Genomic DNA, 20,615 nt, shown 5'->3' on the forward strand with positions numbered 1-20,615 from the left:
GACCACCCACTATGGCCGGGATTTGCTCTGCAAATATTTGAAAATTACAGGTGGATAGGATATGCGAAAAAAATAATAATAATTCCCCCTTGATCTATTGATCTGCAGAATGAGAAAAAAAAAGATTCAAAGATATCTGCCTTGAAGTTCTTGAACAAGAGGGCCAGCTTTTTATTCGCTATTTACCAAAGCATACCATTCTTTTGGAGTGTGCTTACCGTTTTTTCCATTCCTCATCAGTATCAAGCCAGAAGGATGTGATCCCATCTTTCTCGAAAGAATGGCGGATTATTTCTTCTCCTATTAATCTTTTCCGTACTGTCATGTCCATATATTTTTTGGGATCTTCTTCTACTTCTTTTGCATAACCACACATCTGAAAGTTAGTTTCCATTCTATCTTAAAATGCAATAGAATTGAGACAGTCTTTTTCAGTGATGGTTATGAAGACATCTGGATTCTCTTCAAGTTCGACTGCCCTTTTTCTAAGATGATCTTCATGCTGTTGTCTAGCCAGGAGTATAGCAGATGATACTTGATTGATAGGCTCAAGAGGGTCGTGCTTGTTGCTTGTTTCTTTTGAAGGCATATTCACCACTTCGTTGATAAGTTTGGGAGAATCAGGAAGCTTGATAGTTTCAGAAGTCTTAGAAGTCTTGGAAGTCCCAGATGTTGAGGTGGCTGGAACTTCACCTGTTATATATAGTCAAACCTTGATATAATGAAATCTTGATATAGTGAATTTTTCAGACAACTATAATAAATTTCCCCTTGCTATAACGAATTAACCAATCAAATCTCTTAAAATCTTCACTATAGCCCTATAGCGAAGTTGAGGTCTGGAACCTAGGGTTCGTTATAACAAGGGTTAACTGTAGTCGAAGAGGGTTTGGGTTAAATCGTCCTGTTTATCTGCTTTCTTATTTTTACTGATATTAGGTAAAGGCGTATTCTTTCTATCAGCTTGGCGCTCTGGCTGAGGCAGAATTGTTTTTAGAGAAATATTTTCTGGCACATTGAATATACGTATATCTGTGATCTTATTTTTGGGTAAGTCAGGTTAAGGTATATCAGAAAATTCTTCGATATCGCCTAGGCCAGATTCACAGAGCTTAGCTACGATCTTGGAGCGGTTGAGAATATACTGCCACTCTCTTTTTCCACCACCTGTCCGCACTTGTTTGCTTTTAATACCAATTTCAGAAAACTTTTTTCCAGCAACTTTACTAGTCAATAGTTTTTCACCATTCTCTCCATACCATTCAAGATACTTTTGATATAATGATGTATGACTTTGTGTGATGTTCCATCCTCAACCCTAGATGTAATATAGTTGATTATAAATCAAATGGAACTAGGAAGCTGATCACACATTATATCTATTTTCATTTTAGTTGCGGGAATTTCTTGTGGTTCAAAATCTGAAAGGTTATAACTAAGAAGATATCTCATGACTACTTCTGGTGCGTCGGGTGGTCAAGAACTTTTTCTAGTCGCTTAAAATACTTTGTATTGCCTCTACAACGTGAGGAAACATCAAAACAGATTACACGAGAATCTCCTATATCTATTTTGAGTGGGGTGTCCTGATTGCTTGTAACTATAAACCCAATGAAATCTCTAATTTGCTTTGTTTCAATACCCTTACGCTCTATAGACACCCTTCCTTCCATTATGAAAGATTTGAGATGCCCGTTAAATTTATGCCATTCTGCACTAGACATTCCAGTCTTATTCATAATAATGAGCTTTCAAGCTTGGATGGCACTATTAAAACGTCCAAGAATTTTTTCTAAATCTGATGTAGCATAGTGTAGATGTTCCCCTAGGACTTTATCACCAATAAAGTCAGTAATAATATTTTTCCCACATTGTTGTAATGTCGATTTTAGCACTAAAATTGATCAGGGTTTTTTTCTGGCTTTTGCACTAAATATGCCCACCAGTTTCAGATATATTCGTCAAGTCTTTCATCCCTACTACAGATTAAGTTCTTTACATACCAGAGAATCGGATCCATAATTTCCTTATTAATTTCTGGCGTTGGCTTAGCTAAAAATTCTAGGAAAAGGTTAAAGAAATCTGTATTTGGCTGGGAAGCATTTATTGGATATGGAAGAAAGTTATAATCTTCGTAAATAATTAGACCTTTAGTAACTGCTTGATCTATCAATGATTTTAACTTTATCGATTTTCCACTATATTCGATTATATTAATCTTGAAATCGGTAAGGTCTAGTTTAGTTTTCATATCAAAGTAAAACCCATTCTCTGCATCCTTACGCTTAAGAAGCCACAATATATATATATATATATATATATATTTTTTGTAGTGTTTCTTGCACACAGGCAACTGTTCGCTAGATAGCTTCATAAACTTCAGTGCGAGAGAATTTCTTACCCGAAGTACACATACGTAATAAATTCCACCATACGAATGATCATTAGGGTCAGAAATTTCAGGCCTGTTTCTTCTGGAATTGGAAGCTTTTTTCCTATATAAAGCTGTCTCGCCAATAGTAAGCTTTTTGAAGGTTTCTTTAAATCTGGGTTGCCTATCTTGGTTTGCTCGGTAGCAGAAAAAGCTGTAGGATTTTTTATTTCAGATAATATATGCATTATCACTGTCATGCTTTCGGTCACATATTGGGCAGTGTGATGGAGAGAGGCGAGATAGTGGAAATTTATCAGGAAAATTTTCAGATGGATATGAAAGACTATACCCTTCGATGTTAGCTTCTTGAAGCAATCCTTCTATTAGTTCGAGTTCAGCATCGGTGGTGACATTATTTATGTTAGGGCATCTCCCCATTTCTGGCTCCAGAACAATTAAGAGAGGACTTTCTGCGATTTCTGATTTATCATTGGGCGGGCGAATCATGAAGTCAAAAATGATTCCATCTTTAGGGTGCATTGCTTTTTTCACTCGAATATGTTCTTCTGCTTTTTCATTGTATTTGGGTAATCCAAGCATCTGCAAGAAGAAAGAACTTTTATTTGCAATATTATCGATAATACTATTTCTCTGGAGAGATACTGGAAGTTTCTTACGGACAAGCTCAGTGAATACTGTGACCAGAGCGATATTCTTAAAGATGTTAGCCGTAATTCAAAAAAGTGTCGTAATACAAAATTTTTATATGCTGTAATTAATTAAGGCTATAAAAATCTTATAGCCGTAATTCAAAATTTTTTAAAAAATAATTAAGGCTAACATCTTTACTTAGTCTAACACTATTATCACGAATTTTATATATAGATGCACCTATATCAGAGACTTTAAACAGGGGGCATCGAGGAACTCTGAAAGCTTGGATTGTTCAGTCATTTTTTTTCTCAAGCAATTTACGATAATTTATAGTTATACCAAATCTCAAGGTATATTATTCGCAAGAAAAAAGTTTAAAATGAAATTAATTATCAGAGATTATTAATCGATATACATAAATGGGAGGCGAAAAAAAGGTAACACCCTGGAATTTTTATTATTGTCCATATATTCTTAGAACTGGCGAAGTGTGTAATCAGAGATGCTATAATCCAAAAGGATGTAAAGTCTATCGGGATTCTAGGCAAGTTGCTTGCAAAGAAAGTGGATGTAAAGAGATGACAAGATCCAAATATGACTATTGCGATACGCATGCAAAAAAACATAGATTGAAAGAACATTACCATCAGAAAAAACTGGCTAAGCAAGCTGATGGTCCCAAAGAGATTCCGCTCAAGTAATTTTAGGCTAATCGAAAGAACTTAAATAAGAATAAAAAGTTGTCACTATCCCTATGGCCTTTTGGACAAACTCAATTCGCTAAAATTTCTTGGTAACGCTCTTGGTGATAAAATTTATAGCTATTTCGTATTTTTAGAGGTTTTTAGATAGATGTCACCATGTCACTAATAGTCACTAAGAAAATCGGACTACTTTACTTTTTATTTTTTTTTTATCTATGGGTATAGTAAAAATATAATATACATATAATATATATATATATATATATATAGCATACCGATAGATATACCATACTGATACCCATAGAAAATTCAATTTTTTTCCTAGAACTTTACTTTTTCTTAGTGACTCTTAGTGACATAGTGACAGATATAAAGGAAGACAACCGAACATCCCCAAACTTCAAAAAAAGTATACAAGGTGTCACTAAGAGCGTCACTAAGAGCGTTACTAACAAATTTTCTTGGTGACGGCATACATATAGAATGGATTCGATATTTTTTCCTATAACTTTACTTTTACTTAGAGACATTAGGAGCGCTCAAAAAATTAGCATATATATACCAGTAACAAATAGGCAATAGTTGGATCACAAATGGTGCAGGCCGACTATGGTAATGTACAGTTTTTTATATTTTGCATTTCAAATTCTTTGACCTGTGGGTCAGCAAAAGTCATGTGACCGGTGCAGTAAGGCACAATATAAATCGGCCAGCATTATTTCACAATTTCAGCCAGATCTTTGGGTATAAGAAGTCAGCATCCAAGCTGGCATAAAGAACTGGCAAATTAACAGAACTACTTTAGCTCCCTGCCAGTTCCTCACTAGTTCCATGACAGCTCCAAGGATACTATCAGGTTACTGTTATGGTGCTAAGCTGGATCCTCGAATCACATGCCTAAAAGATCAGCCAAAATTATGGTATAGTGCCAGCCAAAATTAATCTACTACAATCTACTACGCCACCTGACATGATATTTTTTTTACCATATTTCAGCATTTTGATGGATAACAAAATAGGTAAAGAAGTAAAGCACTCTCGAATCCTTAACAGGCAACCAAAGAGGCATAGAATGGCAGAAACTTCATCATAAAACTTGGAATTCAAACAATTGCAGACAAGCCAGACCTCCAACATAGAATTTAACAACCAATCAACCATAGAATCCCAATATCATAAATTATATTAGAAAATGATTATTGACACACAGAACTAAATAAAAATAGGTACATTTCGATTATTTAGTAATAGTAATATTTAGGTTATTTAATTACATGATCACAAATAATAAATAGAAAAGGCTAAAGAAAAGCAAATTCAAAGGGAAGGAATATAGTAAAAAAAATAACTAGGTATACAAAATTGTCACAAACAGGTTATTTAGTTAGAATATTTAATCATATTTAAATTATTAACTTTAGATTATTTAGATATGTTTAAATTATTTAATTATATTTAGATTATTTATAGTCATACTTAGATTATTTAGTTATAGTTAGATTATTTATAGTCATATTTAGATTATTTACATCAGGAAATTATATAGTGCGAAAAGTTGCGCAAGTTTACACATCATAATATTTCGTAAGCTTCCAGACCCGCCGCAAGTTTGCGTAAGCGTAATATTTCGTAACTTTTTAAAATATTTCGAAATATTACGATATGCAAAGCTTCGTAATTTTACGATTTGTAATATTCCGTAATTTTGCGGTTCGCAATATTTCGTAATTTTACATAATATTTCGTAAGTTTTCAGACCCGCCGCAAGTTTGCGTAAGCGTAATATTTTGTAACTTTTTAAAATATTTCGAAATATTACTGTATGCAAGGCTTCGTAATTTTACGATTCGTAATATTCCGTAATTTTACTGCGTAATACTTCGCAACTTTTTAAAATATTTCGAAATTCTATGATGCGTAATGTTCCATAATTTGACGATTCGTAATATTCTGTGATTTACACAACTTAATATTTCGTAATATTTCAAAATATTTCGATAAATAATACTTCATTTTCTGTACTATAAGTTTATATAATGTATGTTTTATTAGATATAATCATAAAAAATTACAAGTATTTATTAATATATACAGAATACATAAAAGTAAAAAAGAGAAAGAGTAGAGTAACAATATTATTAGACGTAAAAAGAAGAGAAACAGCTATAGTAACGTTAGTATTAGATATAAAGATAAAAGAAATATTGTTATTATTGTTAGTATTAAGGTAAAAAGAGTTAAAGAAACAGTAAAAGGAGTAAAAGAAACATGGATATTATCGTTAGTATTAAAGTACAAGTAAAAAGAAATAAAGGAAACGTAGATAGTATTGTTAGTATTACGACATAAAGTAACAAAGAGGTAAAAAAAAACGCGTTAATATTAAAATAATTAGTATTAATAAATAAATATTTCTATACCTGCAAAGTAATTGAACAAAAGAATAAAGAAATAAAGAGAAAGGAAAAAATAAACATGTTGTTAGTATTGTTAGTATCGTTAGTATTAAAGTACAAGTAAAAAGGAATAAAGGAAACATGGATATTATTGTTAGTATTACGATACAAAATAACAAAGAGGTAAAAAAAAATGAAAATAATTAGTATTAATAAACAAATATTTCTATACCTGCAAAGCAATAAATTATGAAATATATGTAAATATATTGTATATAATTAAAGAAATAATAGAAAGAAGAGACAAAAAAAATTAAAAATATTGAACAAAAGAATAAAGAAATAAGAAACAAAAATAAATAAGACAAAAACGCGTGCGTGATTAAATGATTAAATGATGCAAGGATCAGCCTAATTTTGATTGGCCAGAAATCATGTACATCGTATAGCGGGTGTGACATAAATAAATCGTGACTGAAATTTGTGTTCAATTTGTGTTCAATTTGTGTTGATAATTCTGGTAAAAAATTATTAATTTTAGCCAAATTTCGTTAAATTTGTTAAATTTGTGTTGAGTTTGTGTTGAATTTGTGTTGCGTAATTTTTTATTTATCACAAGGGGATGATATTTAGTAATTGCATGTACGACGTACAAGATTTTTTTTTATGATTTTTTTAAGAAATGTACGCAAAATATTTAATCAGAATATAATTGTTTTATTTTTAAATATGTGATTTTTTTTTAAAAAAAAAATTGATTTTTTTAAAATTCAATAGAATGTGCTAATAATAAATTGGTTTATTTTTAAATATAATATATTGATATTTATATTTAAATAACCAAAACATGTACATGATTTTTAATTATTTTTAATTGAAATCAAACTAAGATTTTTTTTAAAAAAAAATTAAAATAAATTAAGTGATTTATATTTATATTTAGAATCATGATATTTATATTTAGATAATCCATATCCGCATGAGATTTAATTAATATGTTTAATGATGAAAAGTCTAATAAATTAAATTTTAATTGAAACGAGAAATAAAATCAAACCAAAGAGGTATTGTTCAAATTTTATTTAAAGTGACATTTTACGACTTTCTTTCAAATTTTTACTCATCCCAAAATCAAATTACTAATAATGCCTCGCCACACACGTCGTCGTTCCCACTATAACGTCCATTGGAACTGGGCTATGATGGACGAACTTGTTGACATACGCCGAGACAGAAACCGCGCCTACCACAATATTAATGGTAGAAGCCGCCAAGATTTTTGGGACTCTGTTGCCAATAGGTTCATATGACTAATATCTATAATTTCTTTAAGAAAGAATTTAAATTCAAATTAACCAATCCATTTAATTGAATCAGAATAAATAGAATATTTCGAACGAGGGTTTCCGGGCAACAGTGCAGCCAAAAGTGGAGGAACCTCGTCGGGGATTACCATGTAAGTAAATAAATAACATTACATTCATATAAATTAAATGTATTTACCGAATATTCAAACTGATTTTGATATTTAGAACTATGTCCTTTATCGTAATGGTAACCCTGGGCGGCGGCTGTGGACGCGTACTGGCGCAAGATATTATCGCGAATTTAGAACGAGATTTTGGGAGAGGCCGGGTAATTATACTATAATAAAATTTATAATTAATATTTACGTTCATGTTTTAAATTTGATAAATTTGATCAATTTTAGTCGCGCGTGACGATCGTAGGCAAGGAGAAACTTACCTACGTATCGTAGAAGAAGATAATTATTTTTATTTTTTTATTATTTATTAAGTGAGTAGCTGCCCAGTCCGTACCAAATATCGGCTGGAGACTCACGTTTTTTTGGGCTGTGACTGATACTGACGTCCATGCCGTACAGCCTGGGTACTATTTTATAAAATAGTAGCGAACAAGTATCAAATGTGTATTTTTTTTATTAAGTTATAATAAAAATTAGAATTTACTTTAATTTTTAACATAAAAATTGTAAATAATAAAAAATTCGTAAATAAAAATAAATTTGCTTTCCCAAACTGGTGTTTATATAAAAGAAAAGGTGTTTATATTATTTTTGATTATTCAATAGTATCGCATGCCCCTTGTATACGTTCTACTGCATATGCAGTTTACAATCTCGTAAATTTTCGAAATATTTCAACCGTAATATTACGCAGGTTTACAGTTTCGTAAATTTTCGAAATATTTTAACCGTAATATTACGCAGGTTTACAGTTTCGTAAATTTTCGAAATATTTCAACCGTAATATTACGCAGGTTTACAAGTTTCGTAAATTTTCGAAATATTTTAACCGTAATATTACGCAGGTTTACAGTTTCGTAAATTTTCGAAATATTTCAACCGTAATATTACGCAGGTTTACAGTTTCGTAAATTTTCGAAATATTTCAACCGTAATATTACGCAGGTTTACAGTTTCGTAAATTTGCAGAATATTTTGACCGTAATATTGCGTAAATCTTACGATATTGAAAACTTACGTAATATTTTAACCGTAATATCACATAAATCTTACGAAATTGTAAACTTACGTAATATTTTGAAATTTTTCGAAATATTATGCCATAAACTTTCGTAAACTTACAAAATCGTAAACTTACGCAATTTTTCGCGCTATAAAATTTCCTGATGACTAGTTATAGTTAGATTATTTTATTACTAAATAACCTAGTCTAAGCTGTTTATGACTAAATAATATAATTATATTATTTAGTCATAAACGGCTAATTATCTTTATAACTATCAATACTACATCAACAAATATTTGATTAAATTAAGCATACTTTTGTTAACCACAAAATATAAAAAATAGCAAATAAATTAGCATTATTTTTTAATAGTTTTATTGTTTTGTTCTTACAATTAACACAAGTATTACCACAATTACAATAAACATATTTTATCTTAATTTGTTCATTTTTTTGTTTCAAAAAGAATGGTTTGTAATTATCTTTTGATAGACATAATATGCTATATATTGGGAGGACAAATTTTTTTTAAAGAATGATTCTTGTTTTAATATACTAAACCTAAAAGGAAGTGATCTACAGGTATTAGAAGTAGAATTATCTATGATAAGCGTATAAAAAGTGAATTCTGGTAAACCAACGTAGTACCTTCTTTTTAAACAATAGGAGAATGCACGTATTCCAATTTTATTCTCCTCTTGAGCGTCAAAAAAATGGTGCCCAATAACAAGTGATCTATTGGAAGAGTCAAGTTCAGTTAATACAAGACTTCCTAGACAAAGGAAAGTTTTTCTGGCATATAAATCATATTCAAAATCTAATAATTCTAAACTAATCATAATTTGATTTTTTAACCTATTAAAATAATTCTTTAGAACTTTAAATTTAATATTGGAATTTAAAAGTATAGAATTAAAATATGTGCAATATCCAATTACCATCCATCTAATTTTCAATTTGCATTTATGTCGTTTAAATTTATTCTGAACACAATGAATTATAAGACTTGACTTTCTATCTGATGGACAAAAAACTTGACAAGTAAAAAAATCATTTTTTAACTCTGTCATATCAATTACAGTCACAAAAATATTACAATCTGCTTCTCTGTCAATAACCATTTTCAAGATATTTTGTGGTATATTTAATTCAAATTTTTTTGGCCTTCCAACTTCTTCTAAATAATAGAAAATATCCTCAGTACATGAATAATAAATTCTTTTTCCAAGAGACTTAATAATTTGTTTATGATGTAGTAAACCTTTAGGCAAAATTTGAAAAATACTAATTGGATCTCAAAATTCTATACAACTCCAGTTTCTATAATCTTCTAGAGATTTAACCCAAGCTTCTTCATCAAAATTTTCAATTTTATCGGGATGTTCTCCTCCAATTAATTTTATAGATTTATAATAAGTTGAATTTTCTTTTGCACTAATTCCCAGAATCTTTCCAGCATTTGCATTCTTAGCAACTTTATTAGAATTTCCAGTATGTACTTCAAAACGAGCCCTACTACCCAAAATAACTTCAGTTGAAATAAATTGACCGAATTTATCAGTTATTTGTTTAAATTCTTCAACAGGATCTTGAGATTTTATTGCTTTTTCTACTACTTCAATAAATTCTTAAGTTGGTTCTAAATGTTCACTAAATTTCAAAGATGCTTTATCATACTCTGTAAAGAAATAAGAAGTACTAGTTTCAGGATTGGTTCCTTCATTTTTCATCTTTTCGATTGACAATCCTAATCTGGCAAAATCCTGTACATTAATATCAGTACTAAAAAATAAATTTGTTTTCATCATCTGATCTAAGGTTGCTTGCCGAAACCTAGGGGTTTAGAGGCGTGCCAGAAATTATGTGATTTGGTGGGTGGGTGGGGGTCAGGTCCTGCAATCAGGTGTCATAATATACCTTTTATGGTAATAGTATATCTTTTATAGTAAATAATATATAATTTGTTTATTAAGAAGCTTTTTTTACAATTATCTCACCATCTAAAAGTCCAATTTTAATGATTTTTTTTTGTTTTATAAATTATAAAGAGAGCTACAAAATAAAAAAAAGTTTATGCAAATTGAATTATTGGAGTAAAATAATTGTATTATAATATATATATAATATATAATAATTTATTTATTAAGAAGCTTTTTTGCAATTAACTTACTATATAGCAGTTCAATTTCAATAATTTTTTTTTGTCTTGTAAAGCATAAAGAGGTCTACAAAACAAAAAAAAGTTTATGCAAATTGGATTATTGGATAGTGAAATAATTGTATTATAATATATATATATTAAATGGTAATTTATTTATTAACAAGCTTTTTTGCAATTATTTCACCATCTAGCAGTCCAATTTCAATGAATTATTTTTTATTTTATAAAGCATAAATGGGGCTACAAAACAAAAAAAAGTTCATGCAAATTGGATTATTAGATAGCAAACTAATTGTATTATAATATATATATTAATATAATATATTATATATATATATTATATTGTATGTATTTTTTTAGCCAATCAGAATTCAATCACATGGTGGGTAAGGGGTCAGGTCTCTAATTGGAGAAGGAACCACGTGGATTTTGCACGCTTAAATAGGAAAAGATGGCATTTCACCGAAAAGTGAAATTCTGCCAAAACTATATTAAAGTTATATTAAAAAACTGGCGAAACTTTGGAGAAAGGCAAAACTGCCAAAACTTATTATAAATGCTGAAACTGCTGAAACTTTGCCAAAACTATAATAAATCTATAGTAAAATTTTGATGAAACTAATCGTAGGATTTTGAAGAGGTTTAGACAAGCAACCTTAATCTGATCTATATTTGACTTATATTCAACAGACCTCTTTCGACATCCTTCAGAACCAATCGCAGTAAATTCATGATTTTTCATTTCAAATGCCCTACTTCGTGCTCTTTTAATTCCATCAAAAGTTATGGTGCATCCATAATCTAATTTATGTAATTCATTTAAATGACTCCAACTAAATTGTCATTTTAAATATAAACTATAAAGTATTACTATTTTCTTCAATAATTTCATTTAGTAAAAAAAATTCCTTCTGATTAAATGCTATTTCAGCAAACCCATAACCTGTATCATTATTTTCAGAATACTTTTTTGAAAACAGCCATGAGTTACCAATAACTTCTTTCTTTTCAAGTTCTTGACGAATTTTTAACAAATTATCTTCAAGATTTAAACGAACAAATTTAAGTGTTTGTGATGGAAGGTCATCTATAACATTTACTATAATATTATACATATGTGCCGATTTTTGGAATTAGTCTAAATTAAGATTTTTATAAAAATTTAATATTTTAGTAAGATTAACATTACACAAATCTAAATTAAATATGTGTTACATATTTACGTAACTCAGATTTAATAAAAAATAAAAAAAATTTTTTTAATCAATATTCAAAAATAACGGTAATAACCACTTCTTTTTCCCCATCACTCCCATCACTTTTCCATCATTTTTCTATTCACTTTTATTAAATATGACAAAAAAGTTTATAAGCAAATATAGCAGTTATTTTTAAGTGGTAAGTAAAAGAAAAAACTTAATATTTTATATACATAGATAAGACATATTTTTTCATAATTTTTAGCTTTAATTTATTGTTTTTTCTTTGTAAAAAATACATGCAAATAAAAAATAATTATGATGTAAAATAGTTGTAAAATGAATAATAAGATATTCTTTTTTTTTCAAAATAACTAATTATATATTTGTTTTTTATCTTTTAAAATTATTTTATTAGATTTATTCTACTAAAATCCTTAAATGGCAAATAAAATCTTTTAAATAAAGTAAAAGAATTTGGGATTCTCTTATGAAAGCATTTTTTGGTAAGAAATAAAATTTTCAGATCGGACTTTATGCAGGTGACAAAATCGTGCATTATTATTCCTGGAGATATGCTAACGTCATCATTTTACATTCATTTGAAAGCTGAGAATTTGCTCTATCGTAAGAATCAAAGATCAGGAAAATTGGATCACTGGATGAGGCGTAATTAACGATCAAAGTCAAATCAAATTTAAAAATTAAAAATAAATATATTAGACGTAATTATTCACAATCCAGTGATTCAATTCATTCGATTTTAGGCTTATTATATAGACCTCAATTTTCTCTTTCAAATGAATATAATTTCATTCGTGTAGCTTGCATCTACAGGTATTTAATAAATTTTTTTATATCAGATTTTATCAAACTTATAAAATTTTATATTAATAATATAATTGATGATTCCTAAACATCTACATATATTAAACGAATTATTTTAAATTTATTTTAAAGATAAAAGTTGGCATCACCTTAGGGAGCAAAGATCATTCAAATTGAATCACTATATGTGAAGTAATTAATGATCAAATTTAGATAAAATTCAATAATATACTGAACGTGATTACTGAACAACTAGTGATTCAATTCACTTGATTTTAGATTCATTAGATAGATCTCGATTTTCTCTTTCAAATGAATGTAAATTTATTTGTATAGCTTATTTCTACGAAGAATTATCAATGATTTTGTCATGAGAGTTATATTTGATCTTTTAAATTTTAATGATATCTTATATTAAAAAAAAATTAAAAATTATATAATTAATTAGTTTTTTTTGCATTATCTGGTATAAATTTATTATTCTTATATAAATGATAATTTATATTTGCTTTAATAAAATTATTTTTGTGTAAAAAAATTAGATTCCAAGGATCGGCCCATATGTTCTTTCATTATTATTATAAAAAAAATAAATTTTTGTACATTGAAAAAAAAGATTAATATTTATAAAATAATTATCTACAAATGAATAAAATTTTAAAAAAAATTTTGAAAAGAGTGTTTTTTTTTTAAAAAAAAAATAATTACCTAAAAAAATTCATTTTTATTTTATAAACTTTTTTTTTATTTAACAATACTCACGTTTTTTTGTGCCCATACGTTACCAAACTAACCATACTAAGGATTGCCTAATTGATCTGACCTAACCTGATTAATTTTTTCAGGTTAGGCAAAAAAGTTGATCTGAAGCAGGTCGGATTTGACCCATTTAACCCGTTGCAAAAGTCAAAAATTTTTTTTTTTAGATGTTTGTTCAGTTGTAATGCCAAATTTCTTGATTTGAATGTATATTTACTATTGAGGTATGCATTTTTTTAAAATTTTTATTTTTTATTTAATTTAAAACATTAATTAATATTCTTTATCATCATCTTTTTATAGACGGTTTATTTTTTACTTTAATATAGGATTATAGACTTGAAGATTTAAACAAACTGAAGTACTGGACTTTTTACTATTAGGTAATTTGGGAAGGCTGGAAGGATATGTTAGTGACTATCTTTACTGTATTTTTTTTATGTCTTTTTAATTAAGAAACGTATTTAATGTTTCTTTTTGTCATATTTGTAGAACTTACCGGACTTGGAGGTTAGGAGTTTGTTGGAATAAATGTAATACTGGTATACTGAATAAAACAGTTGGGTAATCTTAGTAGCAGGTTTTTAAATTTTTAATTTATTAATTTAGTTAAACGTACAATTTATCTAGCAAATTTAGCAAGTTTATTCATATTAATGCATTATTACAACAATCATATTATATAAACTTTTAAAGTATTTAACGTTACTACAACAAAGTAAATTCTTAAATCTTAACTATTATTATTTATAAATTTCTATATAAAATATGATTACATATTAATATTTAAATAATTAATTAAAATAAATAATTTATATTAATTTTATTGCCTTTAATATTGATCCAGTTTTTAAGACACATGCAGGCTCAAATTGATTCTTGACTTAAACTAGAGCATCTTTTTGTTATCAAATCAGTTCCACTAAAGAATACCTTTTCAACAGGCACACTTGATCCTACAATTAAAAATTATAAGAAAGTTAAAAAAAAAAAAATACTTTTACCTGAAATCACTAAGAAGTCTTATGCCATATTTGCAAGATGTGGAAAAGTGGCTTCATGCGCTTATGTATAACGTTTTTTAATTAATATATTGTTTAAAATTATATTAAAGGATAACTTACTTTCCACTATTGTAGTAGATCTGTTTTAAATGCAACTACAGGTTTTCGAAGATAATTTTCTAGTTTATCTTCATCATGATTATCATCTAAATTAAAAATACCAAAAAAATCATTCTAATCTTCCGATTATAAATTATTTTTGTAATTCTTGTTATATGTATCTGTAACAATTTTTCGTGCAGCATCAATGTATTCTTGTTCCCAATCCAGCTGTTGATAGTACTTTAATTTTACTTGTGGATCAAGTACTTAAAAGTTATAGGAGTTAGTAAAAATAATTATTTGTTGCGATTGGATAATATACTTTAAGTTTTTCGTATCCTTTTTTTAAAGCATTTCATACTTCTAAATTAGGGCAAAAGTTACGATTATTTTTATCAAGCAGTTTTTTAAGGTGATTCAATAAACATTGTAAACATGAATAGATGAAGAAAGTGTAATAAATTTGATTTAGACATATGCTCAGTAGCTTTGTGAAAAATCTAAATTACATAATCATAATAAATAATTAGTATAAATTAATAAATAAGTAATAATTCTTCTAATTCATGATAAATAGCTGTAATTTCTTCAAAAATTTAATAAGTTTATTTTCTATTAATATACTATTTATATAAATATAAGGAAATAATAATTTTATGCAGAGCATTAGAAATTCTGTATCAGAAGTGAGCTTTAGAAACTTTTAATTTGAAAGATTCTGAATGGAATGTAAATGTTCAGTCTTAAATGTAATTAATTATAATATTATACTTACTTACTGAAGTTTAAAGGTGTATTATAACATTAGATAGGTAGAATTCCAGTACATCTTAATGTCCAAAATAAGATTTAATGTTTTAAGATTTGGTTAAGATTGCATAATGCTGTAATAAGAATTGTATTTTTACAATAAACTTTCTTAATTAAATAATATATATGTGTCATTAATTATAATACTAATATATTATTTTTTTATTTACTTTTTACCCTAGTTATTACTTTATTTATGCTAATCATTCTACTTAAAAGATTTTCTAAAATAGAATCTTTATCTTATATTTTCCCAGCTTTAATATATTTTAATATTTCTTGAACTGCAAGATTCATTATATATGCAATATATCTCATATAAATTCGTTTATAGAAATCTATATGATTTTCATTGCATACTTTTTGAATTTTTTATGATTTGAAATTGAAGAAATTTTAAGTGATAATAATATAATTAAACTAATTCAAGATCAAGAGAATGAAAATAATGAAAATAATAGTGATTTTAAAGAAGAACAATCTAATGCTTAAAATAATACTACAATCCTTATGGCTTGAATTACATTTTTAAGCGGTAGAAAATAGATGAATTCTTTATAGAAGATATGAAAGAAAATACTTTATAATAGTCAAGCGATTTGAACATCAATCTCAAAAGCAAGGTTCAATTACAGATTTTTTTTAGTTTTTTTGGTATATATTAGTAATATTTAATAATATGATATAATATTTAATCTAATAATATAACAATATTTAATAATAATAAGATTAATAATAATAACATTTAATAATAATAACATTTAATAAATAATAAATAATAAATAATATAAAAATATAGTAATATTAAAATAAATTTATTTACTTAATATTTATATATAGTATTTATTACATTTATGCAATAATGCAATATATATTTATATACCATTTTTACTAGTTTTATTAATAAATTTCTATATAGTCTTCATACAATCATACTTCTGTATAATCACTGATTTTATGAAAACCAATTAGGTAACTATATGAAGATTTGACTATAGTTTATTTTATATTAATAGTTTAAATAGTTTCTTATATACTTTTTGTATATTTGTAAAGATATGATTTGTTCTTTAATAAATATACAACAGAATTCAAAAAAAAATAAGTTTTTTAAATAAAAAATCATTTTTAATAAATTAGTTTATTTTTTGAAATTCAATAGTAAAAAGTAGTTATAAATTTAATAGAATAAAATTCTATAACATATATATTTAAAATAAAATAATATTTTTGTAAAATTTTAATTACATTTATTTGGCAATTAGGAATTAGAATTTAACAATTGAATTTATTTTATTAAAATATATTTAATTACAGTATTTTCGATTTTTAGAATTAAGAATAGTAAGTTACTGTATTTGCATTATACTTGGATGCTAAAACCTTTTAGCTATAATGCTATATACTAAAATCAAAATACTTTTGACATATAATAATTTTCAAAATTCCAAATTCTAAACTATTGTCAAAATCCCAATTCATTACCAAAATCCCAAATTATTGCTAAAATTTTAAACCATTATCAAAATTCCAAATTATTGCCAAAATCCAAATCTATTGCCAAAATCCAAAACTAAAGCTTTGAATTAAATTAAAATTTTTTTTCAGTTTAATTCAATTCATTTTGATTTAATTTAACCTGTTTAACCTAAAAGTATCAGGTCACCTTAGATAATTTAGTAACCTGAAATTTTTATAATAAAAAAATAATTACCTTATTTTTACACATATATACATCACTATTTAAATTATTTAATATAAAATATATATATTTGCTTATTATTAAAGTAAAATTTTTTTTATTAATTTATTTTACTTAAGTTATTACTAATATAATAACAAAAAAAAATAAATTATTTTAAATTTACAATTAGTAAAACATTTTGAAGCATTTTCCTATCTCCTATCTCCTATTTTTATATACAATACCCACTTAGTTCTAAGATTACACTAAGAAAAAAATATTAATATATTTTAAACCAAAAATTATTCCACTTCTATCTTCTATATATCCACTCCAATTCCAAGATTCCAGTTCAAAATTTACAAAATAGTATTGCTAACTGAAATTCATTTAATGATAAAATTCAAAAATCTGAAACTCAAAAACTTTATTTTTAATAAAAAAATTGGTAAATCCAAAACTTTTCTAAATTATAATTAGTTTTAAAAAAGCATAAAAACAGTTTAGACAATTGATTTTATTATAAAAAATAGTTTCAGATTAAATTTTGATTAAACTAAAATTTTGAAAAAATTGTTTTGATAAACATTCTTATTACAAAAAAAGAAAGAAAAAGAACATTATAAAATATTCTTATATCAAATATACCTTTTCTGCTTTGAATGGCTATACCTCTAAGTTTAGAAAAATATCAAAAAGTCTATTTTTACAAAAAGAAAAAGAAAAAACATTACAGTAATACCTCTATAAGTACATGCATTTTAGGACTGACTATACACGTGCACTTAGGAAAGGTGTGCACTTAAAGAACAACTAATAAAAAAATAAATCATGTTACACAATTAAAAAATTTTATTTATTTAATATTATTTTCTGATTTAAACATTTTGTAAAAAATATATTTATTTAATAAAAATATACATTAAAATCAGTTTGCCGCATTAAGTTTATTTTTTTAACTTTAAAAATTTTTTCAATCTTTTCTATTAACTTTATATACTCTTTCGCATTGTCTTGCTGAAGCAGAAATATATGTACAGTTTTTAAACTATTAATTGCAGTATTAATACTAATAATGAAACTTTCATTGCTATCATCCATTTCTTCTAATTCTATATCCTCCTTGTCAGCATTCTTAAAAAGATATATGAGTTTTTCAATAATTTGATCATCTTTGGAAACTTTGTAAACAACATTTTCTTCAGATATGTTAAAAACTCTTCTGCCTGCATTGGATAGGAAAGATTAATGCCTTGAAGTGCATCTGCAAGATCATTAAGTATTAAATCTTTACATTGGTGAATATCTTCTGAAATATTTCTTAAATCTATATTTGCATCAAATAGGATTTTTGTATGATACCAGCAGACGGTCAGCAGTTACAAATTATTTTAGCATTAACCTCATTTCAAGCTTGAATGATATAATGAATAGCCTGCAGAATATCCATGTGTAAATCTTTTGCACACCCACTTGCTTTTATATATTACAACATTCAACTTTAAAAATAAGCAATTAGACTTTGATGTTGTAATAATTAGCAGATCTAACAATATACTTTACCACACATGAAAATGATGATAATGTTGTTTGAATGACATGATTATTCCAGCATCCATTGGCTGGATTTTTGAAGTTATGTTTGGAGGCAAAAAATGAATATCAGTATATCCCTATAAAAAGTATTATACTTAAAATATACTTAAAATATATTTAAAATATACTTAATTTAAAAATTGCAAAATACTTATAATATATTTTTAATATATCTAAAATATACTTAAAATTATCTTAAAATATATGTCTAATATATTTAATTTTTGCCCATATACTTAAAATATATTTAAATTATATTTAAATTAAAATTTAAGTATATTATAAGAATATTTTAAGTATGTAAAAAATATACAGTCAACTCCCTCTATAGTCACTCCCGTTATAGTCACATTCTACTATATAAGAAAGCATAAGCCGAGCTGGAATGCGAGAAATGGCTTGAGCTTTTCAAGCGATGATTAACTGCATTAGAAATTTACTGGCTGAAATGCATACTAAAAGAGCTCGGTAATAATAGGCTCAGCCTAAAAGCTCCGTAATAAGCTCGCTCAAAAGGCTCTGAGCTGGCAGAAGTTATCATACAAAAAACATTGTGAAACGTTTTGTATTATAATATATTAAAAAAACGTTTCGCAACATTTTTTTTCAATATTCTAATAAAAAATGGTGTGAAACGTTTTTTCGTAATAATATATTTAAGAAAAAAACGTTTTGCAACGTTTTTTTCAATATTTTAATAAAAAACGTTGTGAAAACATTTTTTCAAAATATTATATTTAAAAAAAACGTTTCGCAACATTTTTTTCGATATTTTTAATAAAAAAACGTTGCGAAAACGTTTTTTATTAATAATATATTTAAAAAAACGTTTTGCAACGTTTTTTTTCGATATTTTAATGAAAACGTTGCGAAACATTTTTTTCAAAGTATTATATTAAAAAAACGTTTTGCAACATTTTTTTTCAATGTTTTAATTAAAAAACAGCGCGAAATGTTTTTTCATAATAATATATTTAAGAAAAAAACGTTTTGCAACGTTTTTTTTCGATATTTTAATAAAAAATGTTGCGAAAATGTTTTTTCAAAATATTATATTTAAAAAAAAACGTTTGACAACGTTTTTCGATATTTTTAATAAAAAAACGTTGTGAAAACGTTTTTTATTAAAAACGTTTTTTATTAATAATATATTTAAAAAAAAACGTTTTGCAACGTTTTTTTTCAATGTTTTAATAAAAATATTGCGAAAACGTTTTTTTCAAAGTATTTTGTTAGAAAAAAACATTTCGCAACATTTTTTTTGATGTTTTAATTAAAAAACGTTGTGAAAACGTTTTTTTCAAATATTATATTTAAAAAAAATGTTTCGCAACATTTTTTTTTCGATGTTTTAATTAAAAAACGTTGCGAAACGTTTTTCTGAAGATAAAGCTCGAGCCTAGCTTGGCTTGAGCCAGGTTTTTAATGGCTTGGCTTGGCTCACTTTAGTTCGAGCTGAAATTTTTTATGGCTCGGCTCATTCTGGCTCAGGCCAGAATTTTTTTTCGAGCCAAGCCGAGCCAGACTGTGGCTCGACTCAAGCCGGCTCGTGCGGAGCTTTACTATATAGTCACACCAGTTGAATGTTCAAAACACTTTATTATTAAAATCTATTCTATATAGTCACAATCTATCTATAGTCACTATCACACCTATTCTCAAAAATCTTATATTAAAAAGAACCGTTTATAATCACAGTTATATAAAGAATATATTAAATAACTTGGCATCTAATAATCGTACAAAGATGTATCATAGCTTGTTAGAATCGTCTCACTGAGACGAATCGAATGGTGGTAGCTTTATCCTTTTCGGATCACTGGCTGACGAGTTATTCAACAAAATGTTAAAC

At 26.5% G+C, this 20,615-nt stretch overlaps 4 protein-coding genes across 4 annotated transcripts; 1 reads left to right on the forward strand and 3 right to left on the reverse strand.

Moving 5' to 3' along the window:
• Nucleotides 1-1,948: 1,948 nt before the first annotated feature.
• On the reverse strand, nt 1,949-2,974 carry OCT59_022006 (uncharacterized protein; the record flags this gene model as incomplete). The annotated part of the gene is made up of 3 exons (XM_066146890.1): nt 1,949-2,284; nt 2,402-2,585; nt 2,724-2,974. The coding sequence occupies 3 exons, from the start codon at nt 2,972-2,974 to the stop codon at nt 1,949-1,951; spliced, it is 771 nt and encodes a 256-aa protein (XP_066005988.1).
• Nucleotides 2,975-3,447: 473 nt separating this feature from the next.
• OCT59_022007 (uncharacterized protein) lies at nt 3,448-3,729 on the forward strand (the record flags this gene model as incomplete). Its single annotated transcript, XM_066146891.1, has 1 exon — nt 3,448-3,729. The coding sequence occupies one exon, from the start codon at nt 3,448-3,450 to the stop codon at nt 3,727-3,729; it is 282 nt and encodes a 93-aa protein (XP_066005989.1).
• Nucleotides 3,730-9,915: 6,186 nt separating this feature from the next.
• On the reverse strand, nt 9,916-10,343 carry OCT59_022008 (uncharacterized protein; the record flags this gene model as incomplete). The annotated part of the gene is made up of 2 exons (XM_066146892.1): nt 9,916-10,235; nt 10,298-10,343. The coding sequence occupies 2 exons, from the start codon at nt 10,341-10,343 to the stop codon at nt 9,916-9,918; spliced, it is 366 nt and encodes a 121-aa protein (XP_066005990.1).
• A 1,295-nt stretch (nt 10,344-11,638) lies between these two features.
• Nucleotides 11,639-11,896, reverse strand: OCT59_022009 (uncharacterized protein; the record flags this gene model as incomplete). The annotated part of the gene is made up of 1 exon (XM_066146894.1): nt 11,639-11,896. The coding sequence occupies one exon, from the start codon at nt 11,894-11,896 to the stop codon at nt 11,639-11,641; it is 258 nt and encodes an 85-aa protein (XP_066005991.1).
• Nucleotides 11,897-20,615: the final 8,719 nt, after the last annotated feature.

Source organism: Rhizophagus irregularis, chromosome 30, assembly GCF_026210795.1.
Source record: "Rhizophagus irregularis chromosome 30, complete sequence".
In the NCBI taxonomy this organism is placed as follows: domain Eukaryota; kingdom Fungi; phylum Glomeromycota; class Glomeromycetes; order Glomerales; family Glomeraceae; genus Rhizophagus; species Rhizophagus irregularis.